Source organism: the organism of the source record quoted next, unplaced genomic scaffold (genome assembly GCF_019419815.1).
Source record: "Pyrus x bretschneideri cultivar Hongxiangsu unplaced genomic scaffold, Pyrus_bretschneideri_v1 Contig69, whole genome shotgun sequence".
In the NCBI taxonomy this organism is placed as follows: domain Eukaryota; kingdom Viridiplantae; phylum Streptophyta; class Magnoliopsida; order Rosales; family Rosaceae; genus Pyrus; species Pyrus x bretschneideri.
The window spans coordinates 1572432-1593208 of NW_025999808.1; the positions used below are offsets into that span (position 1 = coordinate 1572432).

Genomic DNA, 20777 nt, shown 5'->3' on the forward strand with positions numbered 1-20777 from the left:
AAACCTTGCCAAAATGTATACAACAAGTACACTTAAACACCTCTCTTGTACAACATGTGATGCACATTGTTGAAAGATGATACATTTTAACAACAACAGATTTAACCACGTGCATGATTCTCGATCATAGGAAATGACAAATGTTAAATGCATTTTTCTTGAGGGTCTACAGAAAATTTTGAGATATTTTGTTCGGAATTTATTTGTTGGCCCTTGATGTAAATTGAAACTTGCATGATCCTCAATCATACAAAATGGCTTATGTTTGTCTCGCAAATGTGATGTCTAAGAGAAGAATATAATTGGCTGGTACTTCCAATAAAATGAATACCTGATCATGTTTTCTTAATTGGTTTTGTAAGGATGTTGTTCATGTAATTGTTTATTTTCTATCTTTTCGTCTCTGCTAGACCTATTTTTGTCAATTTTTGTTAGACTGCTTAAAGTGATGCGTTGTTGGGATTATAGATGGAGCGAGTCATGTTCCCATCATTCAACATTCAAAAGGTTTCGTAATTGAAGTGAGTTGTCATCTTTTAGTTGCAAGCGAACTTTAGTGGTAAGTTTACTGTGAAGTAGGGAAACATTGTTTGTAAGTGTTGTTTTCAATCCTCTATTTTGTTTGTTCATGCTTTTACTAGACTTGGTCTGGATGCGAGACATGCAAAGATATGAATATTGCACAAATAGAAGATAGTTTGATAATGAAGCCTATTGATCAAAGAGAGCACACCAGATATTGTAATGATGTTTAGACTAGTCGCGTGAAGAACAGAGAGCAATAACGTAGATGTAGGCCCGAAAACATGATTTTTGGCAACTTTAACGTAGATCTAGCCTACACCTTAAACCAATCTCATTTTCATTTTTGACAACTTTAATTCAAACCCATGATTTTTGGGCCCTTTTTAAAATAAATTATTAAATCAATAGAAACATTCCGAGTTACAAAATCATTATATCAACCAAAATAAAGGTTACATTTTTGTTCTTAGAGTCATTTCACTTGTAAGACATCCATGTATTGGCTTGAAATCCTAAAAATCTATATAAAAAATTCTCAAACCCAAAGCCCAACCCTTGGTAATTACCTCACCTCATCCATTCAACTATAGCTGTCAGTTCACATTCCAATTTCCATCCATCACTCTCTCCTTTCTTTTGTTCCTTATTTATCTTTGTGCATTATGTACACTTTAATTTCATTTTAAGGTGTACACATTGGTCTTGATCTGAGGCTTTCTATCCTTTTATTTATATTTATATGTAAACTTTCTACCTTCTGGTCTCAAATCTTGTAGATCTAGTAGCGGGAACTCAAATTTGCTTGAATATATGGATGATATATGTGTTTGGAATTGGAAGTCGAAGATTAAAATACATACATACATACATACATACATATGTATATATTTGGGTAGAACCATAAATCGACATAAACTAAACAGGAACCAGCGTAAATTGAACAATACGGTTTTAGTAATAAATTTAAGCGGAATCGCACTGAACTGAACGGTTGAAATTTTTCGGTTTTGGTTCCGATTCAATGGTGGAACTGGGCTGAATCGAACCGTGCTGACCCCTCATTGGGTGTAGAAAGAAAATGATTTCTCTTTACAAAATCCCAACTCATTATATCTTTGCCTATTTTAGCTACGCCCATTGAAACTCGATTTTGATCCCACTTTGTCCTCTGAAACTCAAAAGTCACCACTTTCCTTCCTTGAACTTAATTGTGATCCTACTTTGCCCCATGAAATTCAAAAGTCGCGACTTTTGTCCTTGTAACTTGATTTCAATCCCATTTTGCTCCCTAAAACTCAAAAGTCGTCACTTTATCCTGAAACTTAATATTCATTCCACATTGAGTCTTATATGTATTCCGTTAAATAACTGTTAAGTTTACTTATGTGGTATAATTAAGGCCCACTTATGTCTGATGTGGCACAAGTATAAAAGGTTATATATCCAATCAAATAGTGTCACATAGATTGAAACAAAAATACAAAAGAAAATTTGATTTTCAAACATTTTATAACATATTAAAAAACTAAAAGTAAGAAAAATAGCAAAAACAATTTTTATGTTCTTAATGGAGGTGGATGGTGAAGAAAGAAGATGGTTCATTTTATTCTTTTTTTACTATTTATTTATTTCAAGGGGAATTCTGAATGAATGAACTTATTTTAAAAAATAGAAATAATAAGGCAATGTAAAACGTGTTTTGAATTTCAAGGAGTAAAATGACGACTTTTGAGTTCCAAATAGCAAAGTGGAATCAAAATCGAGTTTCAGAGAGTAAAATAGCATCTTTTGAATTTCAAAAGGCAAAGTATGATCGAAATCAAGTTTCAAAGAACGTACCTAAAAGTAAGCCACATATCTTTCATCCTCACCACTAGTAAAATGTCCCAACAAACACAGGAAGGTACGAACCCGTAATCCTAAAAAGAAATTGATCCTCACTTTGTTTTTCTCTGTTTTTTTTTTTAATTAGTATATATAAGAATAACCAACATGTACATTTGAACAAGGCATGTTCAAACATTATATGTATATGTTCAAACTCCACCACATCAATCACCCTTCAACCAACGATTCATATACTATATGCACGTCCAGCCGGCTCAGAATAAAAAAAACACCACAACTCAGAAAATAAATAAACAAATAACACAATGATTTTTTTATTTTTTTATTTTTTAAACCAATTAAAAAATTAACTAATGCCAATTATAATTTATGAGTTTCTCCCTTTCTTCTCATTTCTGAGGAGAGACAAATTCTCAAAGCTCCAATCCCTTCTCATTCCGGAGCTTCTGACCAAGCGCGGTTCAACGCTCCCTTCATATGCAACTCCACCTGTAGTCATAAGCCGGCGATGACCAGGCCCCTTCTTCACCACCTTCTTATCCGGCATGAAGATAGACGAGTTTTCAATTTGCTCATAAGGTGGCGAAGTTAAGTTCCCAGACCAGCTTCTGTCGATATTGATGTTTACACAACAAAGTTTCTTATAAGCCTTCTCCTTGCTCGCATGATCTCTATCTCCGGTGGAACTTGTCCTCTGAAGGACCTGGCATGTTAGGCAATTAAGGCTCATGGTTTTTACAATTTGTGAAACCCTAGAGCCTTTAGGCTAAGCTTGCATATGAGGCACGAATGCGTGGGGATAGAGATGCAAACGGTTCTACCATCACAACATATTACAGTGACGGATTAGGGAGACAAGAGACAAAGAGATTGAAATATACAATGTTTTTGGTGGGTTAGTTTTTTTCTGGAGGCAAACTCATTGTGGTTGGAAAAATAACAACCAAATGTTATTTTTGTTACTTTGGTATTTGGATTAGGGTAATGCCAACCGGAAACACAGCTTAACCACTTCTAATTCGGGCCAACTAATTACCGATGCCAACCTTATCCAATTGGTCCAATTTTCATGCATGGTATAGCATAGGTTAATTAGGTTTATTCGTTTATATGTTGTGGTTTTGGTTATTAGTCTGTTATTCACGCAACAAATGAGGTGCAAAATATCAAGATTTTCTTTTTGTATAACCACAACCCAATTCAAACAACAGAAGAAAAAAAAAAAACTCTATAATTAAACGAGGGAGAGAATCAATTAATTATAATATATGTTTTACCAAATCTCCAAATGTTTGCAAAATCCAAATACAAGTTAAGACCTAAGAGGGTTGGAGATGAGAGACAAGAAAACCCTAGATCTCTAGATACGAATTTCCCTTTCCATTCAAGCGCTAAAGGGAAAACCCTATATCTTTCTCTCAATGGCCAGTCTCACTAAGGTTATTAGAAATTTAGGAAAACTAATGAAAATGGCTTAAAAACTTTAAGTTTTAATAATAAGAACAAAATAAAGGGTAAAGTGAATCGTACTAGGATTGACTTTTTAGTGTAAAAATGTGGTTTTTCGTTAAAGTGAATAGTACTGGGAGTTTTCTGTTAAAATTCCCTAGAAATTTAGGCGTTTTGGATTTTAAGTTGTCATACAATTTGACTAGACGGGTTTGATGGATTGTGACCCATTCTGCCATGAAACTCAAAACTTACTTAACACCCGATTTGAACTTAGCAAAGCAGTGGGGGGTTAAAACTCTTGCTAATCAATTATGAATTTAATCCTTCTTTTAATTCTCCTTTTGATGAGGACTAGTGACAATTAATCCTCAAGGCTTCCACACGCTATGATTGACACCTAGTTGTGTGTCATAGCTACCCTAGCTATCATATAAAGGCGGAGAACCTATCCAGTTGAAATTACACTAGAATACAGTCTTTCTATTATTCTTGTAAACGTGATTTGGAACGTATTCCCTAGGCCCTGACAAGTGCTTCCTTAGGCGTTGGCAAGTGCTTCCTATGCTGATCCTAGCGACTTTGAGGAGTATTTGTTCAACAAAAAAAAAAATAATAATAACAGTGGGAATGACTAAGTAATCACAATAAATTGTGCTTGCGCAAATGATGCATGGTGTGGAAACTAAATGCCAACTAGTTTGGCATGAGAGAGAGGTTGTTCTTGGATGTATGTTATTGAAGTAGCTAATTTAAGGTTTTTGATGGTTTTGGTGGTTTTGCAGGAGTTGAAGAAGGCTTATTGGAAGGCTCAGGACAAAAGGAAAGCTTATCCCTAAAGAACTAGAGTTTCTTGCACTTAGAGAAAGCTTTCTTTGCGTGGTGCATTCTTGCCCTTGTCGTCTTCTTCCCTTCGCGCGGTTATGTCTCCCTTACAGCGTACTGATGCCTTGTATTTGTAGAAGCAGGGATCCTTCCAGGCTCTAGCTCGGGAATATCTTGGTTTCTTATCATTTTCCGAATCAGATAAGTCTTCCCTTCATCTTTTTATGGCTGCAGTTACAAGTTTCCTTTCAATATAATGATGCAGAGGCTAGGAACCTCGTGAAGCCTCTTTGAGCACACTGCCCAAAGTTTCTCATTTCCTGGACCAAGTCCCACAACACAACTTTATCTTTGGTAATGCTCCTCCCTGCTTTCTCTCATCTTTTTCCTGCGTGAGCTTCGAAAGGAAAGATTCTTTTTTATACAATAAGATGGGCGCATGACTCTAGGTAAACATGTGATTTGGTTAGCACGCCATTGGTTTTTGGTTATTTCCTAAGTATTCTAGTTGTTTTACAAAGGAAAAGGGTAAGGTTAAAGCTATCCTCTCTCAAGCCTTCCTACGTAGAGCCAAAATCATGGACTTGGACTTTTGGTGCTCCCAAGTAGGCCCAAAGTTTTCCACAATTCTAATTCCACGCAGGCCTAGTGAACTTCTATAACCATCCACACCATGAACCACTCAGCGAGCCCTGTTAAGTGGCTTAGGCTCATTACATGCTTGGCGTGACTCGAATTAATGTATTAATATTATAATACAGCTTGGCACGATGAGTATGCATAATTTGCATGGGCTTGGTGTCCAATAAACTATTATTTCATTAGCGTGGCATGATCGTGAATTGGCACATGCTTCATTTCATACTTTATGCATAGATATAAGCTCGACTTGTGACACTTTCACAACGATTGAGCTTTGAGACATGATTGGGCTTGTAGGTAACAATTTTGGGTCAAACAGAGCTCATATAGGAATCATAAACCTATAGTGGACTGAAAAATTTGAGTGTCATACCAATTTGGCAAACTCATGAGTTCAATATATTAAACTAATGAGTATAATACTTATAAACTGGTAGGTTCTAAAGTATGTGAAATTGGTACCAGGTGGAATAACCTGTATACAAAAATAATTCGCTGGACTGGCTAGTCAAGCCTGCTAGTCAACTAAGATAGATTTGTTAGTCAATAAATCTAAGATTCAAATACCAATTCCAGTTTCCAAAAACTATCCTAGTTAGCAAGGTTGTCGTTTGTTGCAAGTTATCAATGTGTCAAGTGAGCATAATGTTGACAATTGTAGTATATATGCAAGTAGGGATCGTTCTAGACCGGAGATTAACTAGGGATGCTAATCAACACAAATAAGACTTAAAAACACTAAACTAGACTCTATAGACTCAAAACTAACTTAAAACACTCAAAACAGCAACAAACAATAAAAAAGACTCAATTCTAGACCTAACAAGTGATTTTGACGAAAATAAAACTTAACTTGACTCAAAATACTAAAATAAAACAGATTTTGACTCAAATAACAAGACTAAATGAAAGGGGGATTGTTTTTGGTGAATTTAAAATTTAAAACAGAAACTTTGCATAAAACACTTTGTAAAAACGAATTTGGGTGAATTGAATGGGTGAAAGGCTAGTTAGAAGGTCCTTCTCCACACATGACATATGCATACAAACCAATTTCTAGTTATTATTCCTTTAGACTATGAATGACAATGCCCCAAATTAACCATGAAAAGCATAAATTAACTTTTAGATTTTTCTTAACTCATTGAATTCGATGGAATGCGCATCGCAACCAAATTATCTTTCTCAAGTTCTCTATATGAAACACATGATACAGATACATATCAAAAGTCATTAAGTTCTATGAAAATCATAAATATTGACAAGGCATTCATCACTATGAAACACATGAGACTCATGCCAAGGATTCACTTAACACGATTGTGACTAGCAACCTCCACTACTTGTGAATATAAGCAAATAACAATTAGGTGAAATTCCCTTATACTCTAGCATCAAATTCATGCATGCAAATTAAGTGTCGACCTTCAACCAACATACATAAACAAGTTTTGATAACTCAGATAAGCAAATCACATTCAAGACTTAATAGACAATAACTGGATGTAATCAAATCATATAAAACATATAATCATGGCTTCAAATTCACCTTCAACTATAAAGAAATTAGTTCCACATGATTGCAGAAATTAACAACGAAATCAACATAATTGTAAAACTAAAACAAGGATAGAAGACACCCTAATGATGCTCCAGTACTCCCAAAAGCTTGGGCATAGGCACAGCACAAAGGCTTCTCCCTTCCTTCTTTCTCCTTGCTGCGACACAAATTGAATTTTTTGATTTTCTCTCTGAGTTCTCCCCTATTTGGTGCTGCATAAATGTATATATATGTATATTGCATGAAAAAAACCCTAGGGAAATCAGAATTAGGTCTAGGGTTTATAGAAATCAGGTAGGAGAAGGACTAGGGGGTGGAACAAGGCTTGGGCCTCAAGAAAAGGGTCAAAACCTAACTAATTTCTGAAAAGGCTTTGCACAATCCAAATCCACAAGGAATAAGGCCAATTTAATTCAAAATCCAAGAGGAAAAAGGTTAGGGAAATTTGCTAGAAATTAGGGCTTCTAGAAACTTTGTATTTTGTGACAGATTTTGGTACTTCTAGAAGAGATAAAGGGGAAGGGTGCGGCACCCTTTTAGGAGCAGATAAGGCTTCTAGAAATCAGGTATTTAGGTCCCCTTGCAGCTAGAAATAAGGTAGAACAAGATTAGGTTAGGATAAGATAGAATAAGGTTGTTTGGATAATGTTTTGGATAAGATAGGATAAGGTTCCTTCTTTGTAGTTGATTCCTTATCTTCAAAACTTCCAATTTTGCTTCTCCCACTCTTTAGCACATTTCTAGACACCCTTGGTCTTCAAATTCGTCCATCCATCTTGCTCCACTCACAAGCTATCCAATTGATACCCAAAACTGCTCCAAATGGCTCCAAAATGCACTTTCTTGCCAACTTTGCCATTAGGACCTGCAAACACACAAAAATAGCTTAAAACACTATAATAAGTAGTAATTAGCTAACTAATTGCAAGGAAACAACATAACTAAGTAGCATAAATATGCTCCTATCACATAATAGAGAACACATACCATTTAGATGTTCAACAGATATATGTACCATGTATGTGTGTGTGGAATGTGTGATACAATAAACATAACTTGAACTCAATAAACGTAACTTGAACACAAGATATTTTTTGCCAAAAAAATCCACCTATGGGTTAAAAAACTAAGGACTCTCCACTAAGTCTAATCCACTAGTGTAAACAAAGGTTCATACAAAGACCACACAAACTCAATTCCTAGATCCATATCTAAGGAGCAGCTTTACCTTTGTGCAACCTTGCCTTACACGAGATGGACTCATTCGGTCTTCATGAAGTGGCAGCTCCTCCTGAGCTCATCACCTTGTGGCACCAAGATCAACATGATAAATGATATGATTTTATGATGTGCACATGAAATTTGGATTCAAATGACCAGTTAGATTCTTCAGTCAAACTGTTGAAGGAAGAATCTAACTTGAATCCAAAAGTTAGGTCTAAAAATGAATTTAAATCTCAAAACCAGACCAAGACATAAATGCAAAACCTTAAAAACAATGCAACCCTAATAGACAATGATTGGGTGTTTAATGCATGAGGAATGTTTGGCAGTTAGGGTTCATAAATGGAGAAGATGCAAGCTTCAAAACCTTAAAGCAACTCTCTATCTAAAACTAAGTTCTAAACCCCCCCAAGAACAAATATGAAACCCTAGAAGTACATATACCCAAAGAAATGAGATTTTCCATCAGTCAACTTGTCCCAAAGACGATTGTCGACTGCAAAAGAGATATAGGCAAATCAATGCCAGAAATTGAGTACCATTAGAAAGGTGTCAGTTAGCCCATGTAGGCTATCTTAATCTGTGTGCCTAGACAGCTCGAAGTCAGCGCGCAAAATTGACTAGACAATCAAGCTAGACAGAATACAACACAAATAGAGATATGAAATGCACATGCATGAACAAACCTTTTGAGGTGAAATGACCCACTTCATGAACATTTCCTCTAGTAGCAATAACCCATAATTTGAGTATATTCTAAATTGAGCTTGTGAGAGTTCAATTACAATATTTGACAAGGAAAGCCAAACACTTAGGACTCTTTACAATCTCTCACTTTGGCTTTTCTTGACAAAATAGCCCAAGCCTATAACTAATTTCACTCAAAACCCACACTCAAGAGAACATCAAGCAACAGAAGAAGAGCAAGTAACAACTTCTGCAAAAGAACAACTCTTGACAAGAACAAGTGAAATTTATCATGGGTAAAGGCTTGCAAGATATGAAGCACCAAAAAAAAAAAAAAAAAAAAATTTCTCCCCCATTTTGTCATGGTAAGACAAAGAAATGGTGGAAAATCACACATAACAGTCAAATTTGCTACAAATAAACATGATAAGAACAACAAGAGCACATCAAATAAAGAAATTGCAATAGATCATATGGATATACCCAAGCAAAGTAAAGCAACAAATAGACTAGCAACAAGTAAGCACAAAAGATGCATGTGTTGTGAATCGAACTCCCCCATAAAGACAACTCCCCCAGAAATGATGCTTGCAATATGAACAGGCTCTTGAACAGGATTAACACAAAAATTTGAGATTTGTACCAATAGACAACCAACAACATAACCACTAGATGAGAATGAACAACAATGTAGATTGAATATCTAGGCTTCCAAGGGATATGTAATTTGAAGAACACAAAAAGTAGACGTGCAATGCAGTTCTCAATGAACAAATCTTCACGGGCATACACTAACACTAATAATGAAATTAATACAAGCTCATAATCCTGCAGTGATGTGTCAAGGTATGGGAGAAAGGATTTTGGATAACCATCTTAAAATCATAGATCCAAATCTTTAATCTCAAAAGAATTTTCAAAGTTAACCAAGCTTTTAATAATCCATTGACCGTAAGAGACAACACTTCCTACGTAATATGGACAATGGACAAGACTCGCAAAAAAGTAAGGCAAAAGCTTTGAAGAAAAAGCCAACTTTGGTGAGGAACTTTGAATGAGGCACCAATTTGAGAAGTTCCAAGGTCATTTGAATGAAGGTGAAATTTTGATGAATCACCATTGATATTTGAGAGAATTGCATATATGACCTACGGAGGGGGATCTTGAGGCACTACTCATGACATTGCATGGAAGGCTAAATGAAGGGATTTTTCCCATTTGATAATATAAAATTTCTTTTGAAGATGCCCCTTTCATAAAACACTCTCCCATTTGAAGGAAAGGACAAAAAGGAGAGAATTGGCACATGGTCTAGACTATAGAGTAAGTAAAGTCACTACCACTCAATTAGGACCAAAACAACATTAAATTCAAGAACACCACTAAATTTGAATGATTGGAAAAATGATTTTTCAAAGGCTATCAAGATAATAGGGACAACCTTTGACATCATAATGAACAATTATCCAAAGATAATCCCAAAAATATCATGAATGTATGACAGTTAAGATAAGCATATGGAGAGACAAAACGAAGGTATCTAATGAGCATGTTGACAAGACAGACACATCCTGGAAGTGTAGCTATTTAAACAATTCAGTTCATAGCAGAAAGGCCAATAGACCGTCAAAGATCTTCGTACCTTCGATTATCTAGGGCTTTAGTGAATATGTCAGCTAGTTGTTTTTCAGTTGGCACAAGTTTAATGTAAGAATCTTAGCTTCCACTAAATCTCTAATGAAGTGATGCCTAATGTCAATCTGTTTGGTTCTCGAATGTTGGGCAGGGTTCTTAGAGATATCAATTGCACTCATGTTGTCACAATAATCAAGAAAAGTGGATTGAGATATACTGTAGTCATAAAGCATTTGTTTCATCCGCATCAGTTGAGTACAACGGCTCCTAGCAACCACATATTCTACCTCGGTAGTACATAAAGAGACACAAGTTTGCTTATTGCTGTGCCAAGCAACCAAATTGTTCCCAACATAGAAAGCTCATCTTGAGGTACTCTTTTGATCATCAATGCACCCAGCCCCAATCAACATCATTGTACCCAACCAGGTTTGTGTTGGTGTCATGAGTATATTAAAGTCCATAATCAGTGGTCTCACTCACATGCTTTATGACCCTCTTGACTGCTTGTAAGTGAGACTCCTTAAGACAGCTTTGAAACTATGCACATACCCCAACAACAAATGTGATGTCTGGTCGACTAGCAGTTAGGTAGAGTAAACTTTCAATCATGCTTCTATCAACATCCTTGCCACTTGAGTCCTTGTGAATTTTGGCACAAGTGCTCATAGGAGATCTAGCAGCTTTTGACCCCTCTAGATCAAACTTTTTCACCAAGTTCTTGGCATACTTTGTTTGAGAGATGAAGATGCCATCCTTTTCTTGTTTCACTTGGAGTCCAAGGAAGTAGTTTAATTCACCAACCAAACTCATCTCAAATTCACTTGTCATTATATCGATAAACTGTTTCACAAGAGAATCAGAGGTAGATCCAACAACTATGTCATCCACATATACTTCAGCAATCACAACATGATATTTAACCTTCTTAACAAACAAGGTTTTATCAACTGAACCACGAGTATCACCATAAGTAAGAAAATGAGACGACAACCTATCATACCAAGTACGTGGGACTTGTTTGAGACCATAGAGAGCCTTCCTCCGTTTGTACACCCCATCTGGCTTGTGAGGATCCTTAAAGCCCTTTGGCTGTTCCATATAGACCTCTTCATTAAGATATCCATTGAGGAATACGGTTTTGACATCCATTTGAAAAAGTTTGAACTTTAAATGGCATGCAATAACACAGAGAAGTCTGATTGATTCCAGACGAGCAACATGAGCAAAGGTTTCATCAAAATTAACAACTTCAAGTTGAGAGTATCCTTAAGCAACAAGCCTAGCCTTATTTCTGATTACATTCCCTAACTCATCAGACTTGTTCTTGTAAATCCATTTTGTCTCAATAACATTTGTGTTCGATAAACGATTAACAAGGGACCAGACTTCATTCCTCTCAAACTGATTCAGCTCTTCCTGTATGGCTAAGATCCAATCATCATCAGTTAGAGCATCTTTGATATTCTTAGGCTCAATCTGGGGGACATAGCAAACATTTGCAACTTTATCAGCTATTTGTCTTCGAGTTCTAACTCATTTGTCAATCGAACCCACAATTTCCTCATCATGATGACCTCTGGCCCATTTTGGGTTGTCTTTAAATAGGACACGAGAGTCTTAATCAATGCTTGATTCATTCTCATTGTCACTTTCTAACACCACACTTGACTCACTAGAAGCATTATCTTGACTTACTAGAAGCATTATCATTATTCTTAGAAGAGGGAAATAACACATTGTCATTTTTAGTTGCCAAAGAGGGAGGGACATCAATGTCATCAATCTTGACATTTATGGACTCCATGATGGTCTTTGTCCTCGGATTATAAACTTTATACGCCCGACTTATGTTGGAGTACCCCAAAAAAATTCCTTCATCACTCTTAGTATACACTCCCAAAGACTTTGAAATACTTTACCATTGGCTTCTTACCCCCTCCAGAGTTCATAGGGAGTCACATTAGTGCCAGGTCTGAGGAACACACGATTTGAGATGTAGCAAGCAGTGTTCATTGCCTAAGCCTAAAAGTGTTTTACCAAGTTTTTACTATTAAGTAGCACCCTAGTCATCTCAATCAAAACATGTTTTTTCCTTTCCACTACACCATTTTGTTGAGGGCTGATTGGAGCATAAAACTCATGCTTGAGGCTGTTGGTTGAACAAAAATCATCAAAGTGAGTATTCTCAAATTCGGTTCCATGATCACTTCTGATTCTGACGAGAGCAGGATGGCTAGATAGAGATTCATTCAACATTACTTTGTACACAGTGAGGAACTGTTGAAAGTTATCAGATTTTTCCCTTAAAGAACATACCCAAGTGAATCTAGAGTAGTCATCCACAATTACCAAGATGTACTTCTTACCACCAAGAGATAAGGTCTGAATTGGTCTAATAAGATCCATATGAATCAATTGAAGAGACTTAGTTGTTCCGATGTCAGTCACTTTCTTGTGTGCCACTCTAGATTACTTTCCAGTTGACATGGTTCACAAACATATGAGTCAGAAATAGAAAGAGGTGGCAGCCCTCTCACAACCTCATGTTTGGACAACTTCTTGAGGTCTTTGAAGTTCACATGCCCAAGTATCTTATGCCATAGAACACTAGCTTCATCAATAGCCTTATGGCACTTAGAGTATTCAGCAACTTTAGAGACATAAAAAATGTAGTAATTGTCCCTAGATCTCGGGAGTACAAACAAGTTCTTTCCATGTTCATCTACAATATGGCACCCTCTTTTTGAGAAACACACTTCATCAGCCACATCATCACACAACTGGCTAATGCTAATAAGATTTGACTTCAACCCATCAACATAGTTAACATTTTCAAGCTTAGGTAATCCAGGGATCTTGACATCACCTTTCCCTGTGATCTGAGACTTGTCTCCACCACCAAACACAACACCACCGACAATAAAAGAAGTAAGAGATGAGAAAGCCTGTTTGTCTCTAGTCATGTAACGAAAGCATCCACTATCAACATACCATACATTTGGAAACTACAAGGCACCTATTTGAGTCCTTCTGAACCCACTTCGAACTTTGCTTAATATTTCCAGATAAAGAAGAATGAGCAAGCTAAAAAATTTTGTTGACTTTGATGACCAGACAGTCTATCTGATCCTTCAGCAAGTTGGTCTTTCTAAAGTACAATTTTCTACAGTTTGGACAAATGTGCCCAAATTCACCACAATGATGACACATAGGAAGATATCTTGTCTTTGGACATGGTTTGACATTCTGAGATACAGGCCTAGATTCTCTCACAAATTTGGTTTTCGTGGGAATAGAATTTGAGCCACTTTCTACAAAACCAAGACCACTTTTGTCACTATGTTGTTTTCCAAAACTAAGTATCTTGTCAAAATTTTCAGCTCCAATAGTAAGGCGAATAACTTTATCATTTGCCTCATTCAGCTCAAGTAGCTGTTTTATGTTAGCGTCATGATACATCACATTGTTTACCTTCAACACATGAATTTGATTCTTCAAGTTTTCTTGAGATTTTAGCAAGTTCTAGACCTAAGCTTCAAGACTAGAGATGACAACTTTATCTTCAACTTTGTCATTGCAATTACGAGCTTTCTCATTCAGCTCCTCAACATGAGCCTTAAGATAAGCAATATTTTCATCCAGTTCAATTTTGACTAGACGAACAGACTTGTTTTCCTTTTGTAACTCAATAACTTTCTTAGCTAGTTCAATCTTCTCCACTTTTGTAAAGCAAGTCTCATCAAAGAGTGTATCACACTTAATGCACAATTCATCATAAGTCATCTCCTCATTGCCATTCAGAACAGAATCATCATCACTTAGAAACACTTCCTCAATTAGGGCAACAAAAGCAACCACCTTTTCTTCATCATCTGACGACTCATCAGATTGCACAGAACCTTGTTCATAGTCATCACTCTAAGCAACCATCATTGCCCTTTCTCGCTTTTGACCAAGGAGTTTGGTGTTAGCATAATCAGACGCATGGTGCCCACTTCCACCACATGCAAAGCAGGGACCAAGTACCTTTAATAAACCTTTGTCTCATTTTCTAGTGAACCCTTTATTCTTCAATCCAGTGGATTGTTCTTCCCAACTGCTTGATGGCTTTCTAAACCATTTAGAATCCTTCCCTTTGTTTTTGATAATTCTTCTGAATTGTTTTACGAATATAGCAAGATCATCTTTAGAGGCATGTCTATACACATCACCAACAGCCTCATAGTTCTGAACACCATGAAGGGCCACTTATTTTCCCTTCTTGGAGTCATTTTCATCCATGTCAACTCCATCTCATAGGTAATGAGTTTCCCAATCAATTTTCCAAGCTTAATCTCATTTAGGTCCTGAAACTTTTGAATGGCAGCCTTTTTTGCTCGAAATCTCTTGGGCAAGCATCTTAAAATCTTTTGAACAATGGTTGTTTCATCAATAGGCTTCCCTAACCCCAAGGCTTCATTTGTTAACATTTCAACTTTCTCATAGAAGACCGAGAAAGTCTTAGACTCGAGCACTCTCAAATCCTCAAATTTTGAAAAGGTCATTTGAAGCTTCAGATTTCTCACTTATTTATCACCTTCATGAAGAATTCGAAGTTTGTCCCAAGCTTGCTTCATAGTAGTGCAATATCATACATGGCAGAAACAATTGCATTTTTTGTTTTCCTATTTTCCATAGCCGAACCAATTTCTCCTTGAGTCCATTCACCTTTTGGTTTAATCACTGACTCTCCATTGACTAGCCTCGATGGAGCCTTCCACTCAAGAATGAGATAATCAATCGCAATAAGATCTTGTGCCTCAAGAAAGATTTTGAAACTTCTCGTTCCAAGCAGCATAAGTTGTACCATCAAAGAATGGAGGTGTATTACATGAGCTACAGACACAATCACGGTCCATGGTGAGATTCCACCCAATACCAGTAAATCCAGAGATCACTCTATGTATATCTAGAGCATGGCTCTGATACCAATTGAAATTGGTACCAAATGGAATAACCTGTATATAAAAATTATAATTCGTTGGACTGACTAGTCAAGCCCGCTAGTCAACTAAAATAGATTTGTTAGTCAATAAGTCTAAGATTCAAATACCAATTCCAGTTTTTAAAAAATATCATAGCCAGCAAGGTTGTAGGTCGTTGCAAGTTATCAATGTGTTAGGTGAGCATAACAGAGAACACATACCATTTAGATGTTCAACAAATATACCATGTATGTGTGTGTGGGATGTGTGACACAATAAACATAACTTGAACTCAATAAACGTAACTTGAACACAAGATATTTTTTGCTGGAAAAATCCACCTCTGGGTTAAAAAACCGAGGACTCTCCATTGAGTCCAATCTACTAGTGTAAACAAAGGTTCATACAAGGACCATACAAGCTCAATTCCTAGATCCATATCTAAGGAGCAGCTTTACCTTTGTGCAACCTTGCCTTACACGAGATGGAATCTTTCGGTTTTCACGAAATGATAGCTCCTCCTGAGCTCATCACCTTGTGGCACCGAGATCAGTACAATCAATGATATGATATGATTTTATGATGTGCACATGAAATATGGATTCAAATGACCAGTCAAACTGTTTAAGGAAGAATCTAACTTGAATCCAACTTGGTCTAAAACCTTAAAAACAATGCAACACCAATATACAATGATTTGGTGTTTAATACATGAGGAAGGTTTGGTAGTTAAGGTTCATAAATGTAGAAGATGCAAGCTTCAAAGCCTTTAAGCAACTCTTTCTCTAAAACTAAGTTCTAAACCCCCCAAGAACAAATCTGAAATGCTAGAAGTACATATACCGAAGGAAATCAGATTTTCCATCAGCCAACTTGTCCCAAGGTCGACTGCAAAAGAGTTCTAGGCAGATCAATGGCCAGAAATGACTACCATCAGAAAGGTGTCAGTCAGTCCATATGGGCTGTCTTAATCAGTGTGCCTAGACAGCTGGTAGTTAGTGCACAAAACTGACTAAACAATCAAACTAGACAGAATGCAACACAAATAGAGATATGAAATGCACATGCATGAGCAAACCTTTTGAGGTGAGATGACCCACTTCATGAACATTTCCTCCAGCAGCAATAACCCATAATTTGAGCATATTCTAAAGCTAGATTAAGCTTGTGAGAGTTCAATTACAATTTTTGACAAGGAAAGCCAAACGCGTAAGAGTAGACTTTATAGTATGGTTCTTATAGTTATTAAACTCAGACGAATTTAGCAGTATTGTTATACGTATCAAACTCAAGTTGTCTTATTCCTATATATAAGAATCACACTCACTTAAACTACCGTGAAAGGCCTAGAGGTATTGCACGGCAATATTAAGTTCATAACTAAGGATCGAACTCAATACCATTATTAAATTGTCCTCATCATCGATATGAGTTAAACTTTAGACTTGACACATACAAGTACAAAATAAATCCACCAAAAACAATAATGCAAGTGGTTAGTTTTAAGTGACAGAGTTGTGAGTTTTCTAAACTGTGGTTGCTTGTTTCTAAATTGCGCTATCCAGATACTCATTTTTACTTCTCATACATTACTCTCAATTTCCCATCGTCGAATCGACTGAATTGAAGACGGTCAGTCAACAAAAATCAACATAGGTGTGTGAAAGGTAAAAAGAGATGTGTCAATAACACTACCCTTCTTATAAACTCCATCAAAACCTCAATTGAATGCACCCCTTCAAACTTTGGTGATATAGACAGCAAGACCACATTTTTTTTTAATCATTTTTTTGTTTTTGTGTTTTTTAGGTACTTGAAATTTTGAGGGATGCAAAGGCATCAAGGGTTACATTGTGATTGAACTTGAATATTTGATTCATAAACCCTTCAAATAAGGTAAGGGCAGGGGGAATATCCCACCATGGCAGTGGCAGATCCTTTTTAATCCACAAGTGTCGGTGCATTTTCAGCAATAAGAAATATAGATTCAAACCCATTTGGGGCTAACAATTCAACCCTTCAAAGTTCAAAATATAACCGGAATAAGTGGTTCAGTAGTAAGGGAACAAGGTGAGAGATTCAAACCCAATAAACAAAAAAATGTGAGAGATTTCGGATTCGATGCTTCGAGCTGGTGAGTTTACTTGACTGTAACCACATATAGGATGAAATTCGTAATAGTCTCTTTTTTAAGAGAAAAGAAAGTTCAAAATGTAACTATATGCTGAATTTATTGGACTAAACGACATGCCAAAAACAAATGCTTGCACCAAAAATAATAATTTTCAAAATTCAAACTAAAATCTGTGAACTGCTCGGCACACAAGAGTTGAACCACAACCAAGTTGGCTATAGTCTCCAACTCCCTCCGTCAAATTTAGATTAGTTTAGAATATCGATTGAATTCCGAAAGGAAAACGAAAACAACTTGAACAAGTAGCAGCACTTGTGCAGGAAAAAAAAAAAAAAAAAAAGTTTTAGCAAAACATTCTTGGTACTATTCAATTTTAACGAAAATGATATTTTTACTCTAAAAAATCACTTCTGGTATTATTCATTTACAACACTTTTTTGTTATTTTGATTAAGATATGTGTTATTGGCATTCCAAAAATTTCATTCTACACTCCTGTATTTTTTTTTCTTCTAAATATAGAAAGTTTGGAGGTTAAAACTCGAAATTTTCAAACTATTTCCATTAGTTTTCTAAAAACCAAAAACACCTCTCAGGCAGTCTCCGTTCTGAAATACAATGCTTTGCTGCATTCCGTGAATAATACATACTTGAGACCTTTCAATTTATACACACACAGGAAAGAAACACAGAAAAATTGTTCGAGTGGTTTCATATCCTCGAATCCAAGTAACCTTAAAATCAATTTCTATACTTGAACAAAATACCAAAAAACAAAATCTACCCGAAGACAACGACGTAGAATAACTATATTACAGACTACAGAGCAGGGCTCTATGCATTGCTGGGAGCCTTAAAATGTCCCGAAGCCCTAACCCACCAACTGGATTGGATTGGATCGGATTGGATCGGATTGGAATGTTTCTGGATGGATTGTCAAGTCTGGCGGTTTTCCCCGACTTTCGAATGTAGAGCTAACCTGAGATGATCCTGCGTATAAATTCGGCTACCCATTTTCACAGTGGCTTGTTGGATCATCAAATCGTTGACTACAGAAACGCTGGCATGGTGTACATCCATGTCGAGCTCCTTGAGAGCCGCCATTAACCTCGCGGCCGGGTGGTTCTTCTTACAACACTGAATTCGAATCATGGCGTCCCGCCCGATTATCTTCACATCAATGTCCATGTCTAACAATTTACTACTACACCCTTTCAGTTCCTCCTCTGACATAATTGAACCCGAAGACCTCGAATCTTTGCAGGGCAAGTGATTGTTCATCGACTCCAATTGCTTCTGTAACTCCTCCTTATCCGTCTCCACCGTCTGCAGCTTCAACTTGAGCTCGTTGATGTAAGATATGGCATCTCCGAGCAGCGACGCTTTGTCCATTTTCGAAACGTTTGGGACTACTGCTCGGAGGGCGTAGAATCTCTGGTTAAGCTTCTCTCTTCTTTGCCGCTCTGCTTCCACGTGATTCAGCGGCTCTTCTCTCCCATTCGCCGGTTTCCGACCCCGTTTTCTAGGTCGTTTTTCCGGGTCAACAACTCGGCTACTATCCGCCTCCCGAACCACCGACGCTTCGAGGTCCGAGTGATCTGAATCGGCACCGCCGCTCGATTTGACCACACAGCTGGACGGCAAAATCACTCCCGAACTAAAGGACAATATCCCCTCGTCGTTGCTACCCCGCGATGGCGGAGAACTCTTCTTCTTGCTGTTGTTATCCTCGGCTGCGGTAATTTGGGAATGCCCCGAGAACAATTTCCCATTGGCGCTGTAAGAGCTCCTCTTGCTCTCCCCGAAATTCAAAATCTCGCCTGATTCGGGCTTCAACGAATGCGTATTGGAATTGGAATTCTTCACGCTGCTCCCGTCGTAATCGGAGAAATTGAGCTCCATGGTGAAGAAGCTCTGCGTCTGCTGCTGCTGCTGTTGTTGTACTTGCTGCTGCAATTGTGGTACTTGAATCGGGCTCGGGTGGTTGTCGAACTGCACCGGCTTTGAAATTAGCTGGTTGCTGATGTTGGTGGTTGCCGAAGTATTCACCGGGTCCTTCACTTCCATGGTGGTGGTCGACGGATCGTTGAGCCAGAGCGACGAAGGGTCGTTCTCGCCCTGATCGGCGGTGGCGCCGCCGCTCATAGGGCAAGAACCGACCTCCAAATTGTTGAAATCAAACAGAACCCTGACCTTATTCATCAGATCGGAGCTCTGGTAGATGAACTCGGTCGATCCCAACTCCACAACCCCATTCGCCGTCGGAACGCAAACCATAGTCTGCAGCCCGAACAGCTGGCCCTGTCGCGCCCGCTCGCACGGAGAAACCGCCAGCCGGTCCGGTCCAGCAACCCAGACCGGGGTGGAGTGAAAAGAGGCCTGACCCGGAAGCCCGCCACCGTTGACGAACGACTGAGTCATGGAAAGGAGAAAGAACCACTCAGTATCAGTCACTTCTTGATCCACGACGGCGTCGTCTGCTGACGTGTCGGCGCCGGAAATCAAGGAGTTGAGGTCTCGGAGGACTTTCTTGCGGTACTCTTGTTCGGCGGCGGATGTCGTCGTTTTGGCCTTGGCCTTAACCTTGTCCCTCTCGTCTTTGTAAAATCCTTCCCCCCATCCGAGAACGGCGGAGCCGGAGTAGTCGTAGGAGGACTGCCAGAAGATGGCGTAGGTCCAGCTCTCGCGCGCGCCTTCGATCAGGGCCTGGAGGCGCTGCATGAGCGTCTCCTGGTTGAAGGGCGTGACGGAGGGCTGGAATTGGGCGGCGACAGGGGGCTTGGGGTAGTCAGAAGTGGAGGCCGAGGATTGCGGCTGAACCGGGGCGTGAGCAGGTTGAGGCGTGGGCTGGGCCGGCGGAGCCGCCCAAAACGACGTCAGATCCGATGAGCTCATAAACGCCTCCATCAAGGACGCGTTGTCGTCCGTCCACAGATTCGTCGTCGGCGGTATCCGGTAGTCCGTCATGTGATACGCAGCGTTTTGGGGATGGGATTGGTTGGGTGTGTAGAGAGAGAAAGTAGAGAGAGAGAGAGGGGGGGGGTGGAGAATTTTGGGTTGGGGAGGGTATGGAATTGCGTAAGGGGATTTTATGTGGACTGCATTCGAACTGAAGATCTACCTGGGGAGGAAAGTGAGAGGTAAAAGAGAAGAGAGTGAGTGGTCCGAGTAGAAATTTCCAGGAAAGCATTTTGGCCGATTAATCGGCAGCATGCAAAAGCCGGCGTATACGTAGGGCACGCGCGTGAAACTCTTTGACTTTTGACCGTGTTGGACTGGTC

The 20777-nt window shown here is 38.3% G+C and overlaps 1 protein-coding gene across 1 annotated transcript; it reads right to left on the bottom strand.

Moving 5' to 3' along the window:
• Positions 1-18102: 18102 nt before the first annotated feature.
• On the bottom strand, positions 18103-20574 carry LOC103939054 (transcription factor MYC2). Its single transcript, XM_048573521.1, has one exon. It carries the CDS (start codon positions 20461-20463, stop codon positions 18433-18435), a length of 2031 nt encoding a protein of 676 aa, XP_048429478.1. The 5' UTR covers positions 20464-20574; the 3' UTR covers positions 18103-18432.
• Positions 20575-20777: the final 203 nt, after the last annotated feature.

Coding starts and splice junctions, on each gene's coding strand:
- LOC103939054 (XM_048573521.1), bottom strand. CDS start 20,463: ATGACGGACTACCGGATACCGCCGACGACGAATCTGTGGACGGACGAC.